Source organism: Sorex fumeus, unplaced genomic scaffold (assembly GCF_029834395.1).
Source record: "Sorex fumeus unplaced genomic scaffold, SorFum_2.1 ptg000056l, whole genome shotgun sequence".
NCBI lineage: Eukaryota > Metazoa > Chordata > Mammalia > Eulipotyphla > Soricidae > Sorex > Sorex fumeus.
In genome coordinates, this window is record NW_026606113.1 from 1,129,286 (window position 1) to 1,139,588 (window position 10,303).

The window sequence follows — 10,303 nt, forward strand, 5'->3', positions numbered from 1 at the left end:
TGGTCTTACCTGTCTTTGTTGATTTGTTAATGTTCATTCCACCTTTGTGTCACCACCCTTTGTGATTGCTATATAAACTAAGACTATAAGGACCAGATTCAGAATCCAGAGAACAGAGTCAGAATCCAGAGAGCAGAGTCAGAATCCAGGGGCAGAGTCAGAATCCAGAGCAAAGGGCTCCAAAGAGAGAAGCAGAAGAACTCCAGAGAGAGAGATCAGAAGAGACCAGAAGAGAGACTACAGAGACAGAGTCAGAAATAGAGAGACAGACAGAAGAGAGCACAGCAGCACGCACAGAAATAAAGCACAAAGGAGGAGCCATCCGATCTGGTCCATACACAGTGGCTCAAGAGCACCGAACGCAGGGGGCGAGAGAGAGCTGCCCCAAAAGCCCGCCATCAACACATCATCTTCCACATCCCTCCCACGCATGTGTAAGATATAGTTTTTACAGGAAAGGAAGATGATAATAGTTCAGATATCAGGCTTGTTGCTGGGAAGCAAATGAGTTAATATTCTTAAAAGCCTAGGCAAGGTTTGATAGGTGCTAGGTGATGTCTGCCTGCCTGCCCTCACTGCATTGACTGTTATCACCTGAATGAGCCCAGCAGCTTTCTCTGTCAACCCAGTTAGAGAGTTTGACAGGTCTGAGAAAGATACACACCAAGCCCAGTCACAAGAGCAGAAGTAGTCAAAGCAGGAAGCAACTTTGAGGCAGAGGGCTCAGGCTCTAGGATGAACAGAAGACGTTGTGCATGAGATTGGCTGGAACTTGTAGAGAAAGGACTTCTGCATCTTAACTTCTTCCCTTGGCAGATTGGATAATGATGGGGAGAAGAAATTCTAGTCCTTATCTCTACTGAGAAGAGATAGAAATGCACATATTCAACTTTCCTTCACTTTCTGGCCCCTGCGTGGTTGGTTCACATCTGTGTCAGCCTGAACTCTCACTTCACACATGAATAGCCCAGCCCCTTCCCCTGCTCCCTGACAGTGGCCACTTACAGCTTTGATTTTTTATTTAGGGGCTACTATTAGCACAATTTGCAGGAGGCTCTCCTGGCGGTGCTCAGAGATGTAAGGATTGAACCAGACCATCCCCCAAGCAATGCATGTTCTTCAGGCCCTCTGAGTTGTCTCCCCAGCCCCTGCCACATACTGAACCTCATTCCTGCTTCTAAGCCTCAGAGAACATGGCTGGAACTTTTACCAAATGAATCAGAATGCACACCGAGATTATACTAATGGAAGCGTAATGAAATATTGAGTCTTTCCATCCGTGTTAGTTAAATATCAGTGTGTAACAAATTACCCTGAAATTCATCAACTTTACACAGGAAACATTGATAATCCCACAGTTTCTATGGTGGGGAATCGGGGTAAAATGTGTTCTCTTACTCAGTCTGTCTGTGAGGGAGCAGTCAGGGGATCAGCCAGGGTCATGTTAAGACTGAGCTGGGGACAGGAACTGTCAAGCAATATCCTGATGGTTGCAGAATGCAGCATCTTATGGGACATTGGAATCAACACATCAGTTTCTCTTTGACTGTTGGTTAGAGGTTACCCTCAGTTCCCTATTTCCTGCTCTTTTCTGGAGGACATACCATGGTGTGGCCTTCTGCTTCATCACAGCAAATGGGTCAGAGAATTCAGGGGAGCAAGACAGAAATCAGTGCCATCATAACAGTTATCTTAATAATGACTGAAATTCTACCTATTCTTACTCATTAGAAGTTAGTCACTGGCTCCAGCCAACACTCAAGAGGAGAGAGTCAGGCAGAGATGTAAACACTAAGATGTAGAAACCCATTATTTGAGGGGCATTTTAGAACTTGCCTACCCTAGTTACAAAGCCATTTGTCTGTGGGCTGGAGACACAGCAGAGTGTGTAAGATGCTTGCTAGCACACAACCAACCCAGGTTCAATCTCTGGCACCCCATATGGCCCCTCGAGACTTGCCGGGAGTGATTGTGCAAAGCATTTACTTCAGAATTTACTTGTGCTTGCCGTTAACTGCAAAACCATAATACCCTCGGATTTTTAAACTGTGAACAACCTTGCCCAACATCCCTTAAAGTAACCATGATATTAGTCCTCATCTGATGATGCCCGTGCTCCATAGTGCCATTACTGTACTCGATGCCATGATGAAAGCATGCCCCCACCCTACTAATGTGTAATTCTCAGCATGAATCAAAAGGATGAATTCACAGAAAAGCCCTATGGAATAGTGTGAGGGACCACTAGTCTCAGATTATGTTCTCTGACCTCCTAGCTGTCTGAACTTAGCCCCCCTGTGAAGAAAATCTTGTTTTCACACCAGATCTCTGTCTCAGTGTGCTTGGTTAAGCAGACTTCTGATATAAAATTCCCTAAGTGCAGAGCCAGGAGCAAGTCCTGAATATGAAAGAGAGAGAGAGAGAGACAGAGAGAGAGAGAGAGAGAGAGAGAGAGAGAGAAAGGAAGGGAAAGGAAGGAAGGAAGGAAGGAAGGAAGGAAGGAAGGAAGGAAGGAAGGAAGGAAGGAAGGAAGGAAGGTCTTATGTCTCTGTGTGCTCTCTCCTGTAGTAGTAATTGATACTGGCATGAGGGAAGAGCCTTTCTTAGTTGGACACTCTGCCACAAAGGTCCTCAGATGTCCACACGAAAGGAGTCATTGTCGTCTTCACAAAGGTGCCTCCCAGGCTCTTTTGCCTACCTATGTTCTATAAGGCAGATGGGGAAGATACAGTGTGGAGGGTCACATTTGAGCTTTTTTAGGGACATGGATCATACCCACTCACATTCCTTTGGGCAGATCATTCCCCACCAAGATGCAGTGAAGTTAGGGTACCATACTCCTGGTAGGGCAGCAACATCCCATGGGCAGCTCTGCACTATTGAAATGTGACTCTAGGTTAAAGAAGTAGCCAGCCCTTCTCCAGAGACTGCACTGACCAGTGCCCTCACGTATATACCATCTCATTTGCTATGTGGCTGTCGGCCTGGTTATCTTTGTTTTATAGACAGGAAATCACACTGTCATATCTTATAGAACATCATCCTTTTCTGCCACACAACCCATATGGCCACGGAAAAGTTACTTAACCTTGGTATGTCTTAATTTTCTCCTATGTAATGGGTCAAAAGTACTGACTCAGTAATGACAGAAACTTCATATGCTGCATGTAGTTTACGTAACTTTGTCTGGCTTTTTTTTTTTGCCATACCCAGCAATTATTAGTTATGAGGAAGATGATCATAGTGTTGCTCCTGGAGTTGAAGAAGCTGAGGTGGGCCCAAAGAAGTTACAAGATTTATCCCAAGGTGAATAGCTCTGACACTGAAGAACTGACATGAATAGCCGGAGATTTTAGGTAGCAAGTACACTACCGTTTGAGTTTTTGCTTTTCAAACAGGTTGCTTCTCAGGTACCTGTACAAAACAGTAGCAAGTAAGCCTTGAGCCAAAAACTCAGTGCTCAGAATCCCTTGGAGGACCCAATATCCTAGGGAAATTATCACTGCATCACCTTTGAAGCCAATTATTCCTGTCTAACTTGTTCTTTACATTTTTGTGTGAATCCTGCTGACTGGTGTCTTCTTTTTATGTGCATATTAGGTCCTCTAAGGCCTATATTTCAAGATCTTTGTTTATAAATAGGTTCTATCTTGCTAACTAGATAAAAGCACAGGATGAGATATTTCATTATGTTTCTGAATTTTATCACATTTCTCCTAAGGGCTTATTCATTTTGGTGGAACAGTAAAAGTAGTTTCCCTTTTAAATAGTTGCTGAAGCACACCTTTGGATGAGGTGACAGCTGGGAAATGAAATCACCATTGGATATCATCAGAGTGTCAATGTCAACTTCATCTTCAGGGTTTCTTAACCTTCTATTGAATGGAGTGAGGAGAATACAGAATTCGACATATTGAATACTGTTAGTGTTTCAGAGTTCTGTATTTATTGCCATGGTGGATGGATTTTCTGAAGTTCTGGTATAAGGGTTCAACTCAAACTCCTGTATCCTGAATGTTCTAGGGCAGGAGAGATAGTACAGAAATTAAGGTGCTTACCTTACACATGGTCTATCAAGGTTAAATCCTGGACCCTGCATTTGGTTCCTTGAACACTACCAAGAGTGATCCCTGAGCACAAAGCCCTAAGTAAACCCTAACTGCCACTGGGTGTGGCCCAAAGACAAGACAAAAGGAAACAAAAAAGATCATTATGTTAATTGACTTCTAGGGCTGATAAGAGAGTTTCTGGTTGCAGAGTACTTGGCCTTCCATGTGTGAAGCCCTGAGTTAGATATTTGGATATCCCTAAGTTCCTCAACACCTCAAACAAGATACAGCCTTAGTGAATGTCCTTTGGTTTGGCTTGGTTTGGTTTGGTTTGGTTTGGTTTGGTTTGGTTTGGTTTGATTTGGTTTGGTTTGATTTTGCTTTTGGACACACCCAGCAGTGTTCAGGGCTTACTCCAGGCTCTGCTCTCAGGGATCACTCACAGGGTTCAGGGAAACATAGAAGATGCCAGGGGTCAAACCCAGGTCGGCTGTGTGAAAGGCAAGCTCCCTACCTGCTATGCTATTGCTGTGGCCCCTGACCTTGGTGATCCTTGAGTACATTTTTCTTCTGTAGGTGAGGCCCCTGACTTAGGAGGCAGAGGAGAGATAGCTGACTTTGGCACATGATAAAAGTAAATTAATTTCACTTTATCAGCAGAAATTTCAACTATTATCAGTTTAAAAAATCTTCATAGACTTTATGTTCACAACTTTTAAGTTCTATCATTTTTTCTACATAGACTAATATTTAAATTGATCCTTTTTATATAATCTTTACTGTCTGTGGCTTTGATTAGAACCTTATAATTAATCCATTTCTTTGTGAGAAATTATAGATGGTTAATCCTATGCTTCTCATACATTATTCCCAGTATTCCATGTTATCTCAATTACTATGCTCTTACTCATTTTCTTTAAAAAGTCTCTATTTTTAGATTTTGTATTCAGACTATTCAATAAAAGGGAAAAAAACTCCATTTTTTGGAGGACTGTCTCCTTTCAAAATCATTGGATAATGGCTGCTTATCTTCCTTTGTGCATAATTTCTACGAATGCCCTGAATACCATTTTTAAATGCAAAAGAAAGTATATTTGTTTTATAGTTTATTATCTCTGTAACATCAGATATTTGAGGTTAGAAGATAAAAATATATTTGTCATCCAGGTGTAATAAGGTATCCATCTCTGGTTTATAAAAGTTGAAACTGTGTTGTTACTGAATTACGTTAATGAAATGCAGCACTCCCTGATTTTAGGTTTATGACCCTTACCTTGGTACCTCTACTTTCATTGCCTGTCTGTCATCCCCCCTTCCAGGAACCAACGTAAAGGAGGCCCAGAACATCCTCAGTAACAGCGGGCTCCCGATTACTTCAGCCGTCGACCTAGAGGATGCTGCAAAGAAGGCTGTGGCCAGCGTAGCTAAGAAGTGATGATGCCGTTGTCTTCATCTCTTGGAGGAAGAGTCCCATTTTCCCTCTAAAAGAATGATTCTCTCGTTGTAAAGAAAATGTTTGTTTCACTAAGGAAAAGGATGGGAAATAATAAGCAAGAATCACTGTGGAAAAAAATCTTAAATGGAGTTTTCTTAAATAAGATATTTAGACAACATAACTAATCTGATTTGACTTATATTCTTTACTTATGCCCCGTTCTGCCGGCATTTGTAACAATTTGGGGTCACAGTCTAAGTGGCCATATAGTGTGCAAATGTACAGAACTTTAGACCAGGCACTTTTTCCCAATAATTGTTGTGTACTTTTAGTACTATATGATTGGTTTTTTTTAATTACAGTGTATAATAACTCAGTCAAGGTTGCATAGAATGGTTTGATTGTCACAAAGATGAATCTCAGGTATTCAAGAATTTATCTCTTATAAACTGCCACTGTTTTATAAGTTTCTATTCCAAGATGTTTGGGAAACCCATGAAAATTCTAAAATATAACTAGCAATGGAATGTTCATATTAATATCCCATACACGCTTTCTACCCTTTGCCTTAAAATGGTAATTTGCTTTCTACTGTTTACTTCACATTGAAAATAAACCAGAAGCCTTATCTGTGATTATGGAATACAGATCTTTTTCAACTGACAATTGTATTATGTCCCTTGCAACTAAGTACAGTACATTGTAGAGTTTTATTTATTTACTCTCATTATTATATGGCTCACTGGGAGCTTCAGCCACTGACTTCCTCTGCCCAACATCACAAGAATATAATACTGCCCCAGAAAAAAATAAAAATGTTAAAGCTTGATATCAGGTTTCTACTGGATGTCTGTGTAGCTCTTTTATAGCATCAAAGACAAAAGAAAAAAAAATAGTCAAACCTTTATAATTCAGTGAAGTTGATAAAATGTTCTATTTTAATGTAAAAATTAAGGACTGCTAAGTCTTAGGGAAATTTTTGAAATTCAGTCATTTCACCATGAGGCAACTTTAAAGGTCAAATTATTCAGTGAATGTCGGTATCTTCTTTAGTCCTCCACGCCATTGAGAATCTACAAGCAGGAAAAAAATGTAATGGAGTTATAAACATGACTCCTTTTCTATAGGCCAATTTTTGGTGGAGAAGAATGTGAATTAAAATGTTTATAAATTTTGGTAAATTTTTATTTCTATACAAATTTAAATAAAAATTATATTTTACCAGTTCTAATACCTGTATATTCTAGCTTATTTGGGTCAGTTTTACTTCACACATCATTTTCTTCTTAGGCAGAAAGACACATGCCTTTAATGTCTTGGGCAGGTCTCCAAAATTAGAAAATTTGAGCTATGCCAAAATTATTTTTATTCTACTCAACTTTATCAGCACCCATCATTTCTGTTAGAAAATTATTTAGTGAAAAGCTTAAAGTCATCTACAAACCCAAAGCCAAGGTAAGTCACTGTCACCATTCTCCCATTGTTCATCGATTTGCTCGAGCGGGCCCAGTAACGTCTCCATTGTGACACTTGTTACTGTATTTGGCATATTGAATACGTCACAGGGAGCTTTGCCGTGCGCACGAGATACTCTCGATAGCTTGCCAGGCTCTACAAGAGGGGTGGAAGAATCGAACTCGGGTCAGCCGTGTCAGCTGTATGCAAGGCAAACGTCCTACCCGCTGTGCTATCACTCCAGCCCACCAAGGTAAGTATTGCAGGTATACAATAAGTTCAAATATAATTTGGATTCTCCTAAACTAAGTGAAAAAATATTGGCATAAACTCTTCCTGTTTAATTATGTTCCATTGTTAGTCTGTTCCTCTACTACATATGTGTAAGATCATACTTTTTTTTTTTTTTTTATGTTGTTCTAAAAAATTTAACATTGGAACAAGTTTAAAAGTCATTATTTTATAGATTGAAGTTTGTCATAGAGAAATAAACCATTTGGCAGGTCAGCCAGTTTCCTTTATCAACTGTTAGTGAATAAAAAAATTAGTTCTTCAAGTTGTTTTGTTTTTAATAGCTTAATAGCTAATATGGCAAAATGAATAATAGTTTATTAGTTGGACATAAAATACTTGAATTTTTTGCCCTTTATGAATGTCTGTGTTTGCACATATGCATACATATATATGTATCTTCCCTCCCGTTGATCGTCGATTTGCTCGAGCGGGCCCAGTAACGTCTCCATTGGAGACTTTGTTGTTACTGTGTCTGGCATATCGAATACTCTCGGTAGCTTGCCGGGCTCTCCGAGAGGGGCGGAGGAATCGAACTCGGGTCGGCCATGTTGGCCGCTTGTAAGGCGGATGCCCTACCCGCTGTGCTATCGCTCCAGCCCTGCACTGTCCTCCCATTGTTCATTGATTTGCTCGGGTGGGCATCAGTAACATCTCACAACAAATTGTGAGATTTGTTGTTACTGTTTTTGGCATATTGAATACGTCACGGGGAGCTTGCCAGGCTTTGCCGTGCAGGCGAGATACTCTCGGTAGCTTGCCAGGCTCTCCAAGAGGGGCGGAGGAATCGAACCAAGGTCGGCCACGTACAAGGCAAACACCCTACCAGCTGTGCCATCGCTCCAGCCTATATATATACACATTATATTTATATATTCTAATCATTTTCTAATATATATATATTCTAATCACACCCACCAACTGGCCCCCTGGCACCGTGTAATCCCATCAACGGCCAAGACCCAGAGACTATAAAACCCAGCTCCCAGAAGCGCGCGGCCGCGAATGTGGCCTTATTATCTTATTCTTATTATCTTATCTTATTATCTTATTCTTACTTTGGACAACCTGGCAGGCTATTGAATGTAACCTGCTCACATGGCAGAGTTTGGCAAACTCCCTGTGACGTACCCAATATGCCAAATACCAGTGACAATGATGGGTCTCATTCTCCTAACCCTGAAAGAGCCTTGAATATGGCACTGTTTCAAATCTCAGGGCTAGGATGAAGGAGACATTACCGGGGCTTGCTCGAGGCAATCGAACAACAGGATGATCGTGATCATGAATCATTTTAAATAAGATAAAGGAATTAAATAATTTGTGATTGCTTTGTGAAAATGTCAATTGTAAGCTGACTTTATTACAGTGATTGAGTGATTGTCAGATCAAGCTTAATTTTTTCTTCAAAAATTCAAGTGTTTGAGATTAAACATAAATTCACATGGTACCCTGATGCTGATAAATACTTTTATAATGATTGAATGTTTCTAGATCCAGTTAGGTTGTTTGATAGTTTGGAGTAAGCTCCTAAGTAGAGTCAAAAGCAATTTGTGTTGGTGGCAGATCTGAACTTCTCTCTGTATTACCTACTGCATAGTTTATGCACCTAGCAGAAATATTTCCAGCAACTTCAACTCTTTGTCTCACTAATACTGCAGTTATATATCTCTTGAGAATGTTTAAGCTACTGAGTGTATATGACTGTATTCCCATTGGAATGTTATATAGCTTAGGTATGCATACTATCTAGATTTTTACATTTATTTTGCATGATATATGTTCAGTAATCAAATCACCTAATGATGTGTTTCTCTAAATAGATGATACCTGTCTTTAACTACACATGAGTGTGTAGATAAAGATGAAATAGTTTTCTTTACATTTTACCAATACACTGTAAAATGGATACTATATTAAGCAAGAATGCCCATAAATGATGTAACTTAAATGGTATTAAGTATCCAAGTTGCTTACAGAGTAGCACAGTTAGCCCTTTATATCCACAGATTCCTCAGTTGGGTATTCAAATAACTTAAGATTTTTAAAAATATTTATATACTATTTAATAAGGCCTACAAAGTGGTGTCTGCAATGAACTTGTGCAGATTTATTTCTCTTGACATTTTCTAAAGAGTAGGATATAGCAGCTACACATGTAGCATTTACATTATATTAGGTATTATATGTAACCTGAAGATGATTTAAAGAGAGTGGGGAAATAAGTATAAATTAAATGCAAACACTGAATTGTTTTTAAGAGATTTGAGTATACCTAGATTTTGGTATCTTTGGGAATCTTGAAACTAGTCCTCCATGGATATCAGGAATAACTGTAAACCTTCTCCTGCTTTGCACAATATTTTAAAAAACTTGCTAGTCTGCCATGCCTGTCCCTAGAACAAGCAAGCAGTTTACAAAAGATAAAATACTAACCCTCCCACTTCTTTGAGTTCATTAGCCGATTGTACTTGTCCAAACTCTTAAAATCTCAAAAACTCAATATTAATTAAAAAGAGGAAGAATAGTCTTATTCTTGTTATTGTCAAAGGCAGCAGGTTTCTGGTTAAAGAAAAAGATAAAGAGATTCAAAGCATTCAGAAATTAAACTCAGCATCCTAGATGAGCATTTTAGTTTAAATTCTCAGACAGTCCATTTCTCTAAAGTGGCTCAGTGACTACTGGCCTTTGCAGGTATGTAATCTGAAATGTAGCATCCCTAAAAGATAAAGGCAGAATGTAAAGATAAAGGATATTTAAAGAAATGGAAGTTGGATGAAGGAAGAAGGAAACTTTCTTGGTAATTCTAAGAAACACCAGAATTCAGATAACCAGTAATGAGCCATGAATCTACCTTTAAACCATTCACAGTTCCACAGTTTACAAAGCTCTAATAGCACAATCAGAAAAAAGGTAGTCACTCTCTATATTTGCTTGAAGAAAACAGCATCACTCAAACTGAGTGATGCTGAGAACAGAGAAGGGGAAAAGCAAATTCTCTTAGGAAAATTGGAGTTCTAATAATGGTATGTGGGAAGAAAATATAAGGAGAAAACATCTCCAATAAGTTGAG

The 10,303-nt window shown here is 39.4% G+C and overlaps 1 protein-coding gene across 1 annotated transcript in view; it reads left to right on the top strand.

Moving 5' to 3' along the window:
• The window catches only part of SUCLG2 (succinate-CoA ligase GDP-forming subunit beta), a 369,070-nt gene extending 362,353 nt beyond the window's left edge, over positions 1–6,717 (top strand). Inside the window, exon 11 of the mRNA XM_056125636.1 lies at positions 5,369–6,717. Coding sequence (XP_055981611.1) covers positions 5,369–5,484 — 116 coding nt within the window. The 3' untranslated portion in view covers positions 5,485–6,717. The remainder of the gene's footprint in view (positions 1–5,368) is intronic.
• Positions 6,718–10,303: the final 3,586 nt, after the last annotated feature.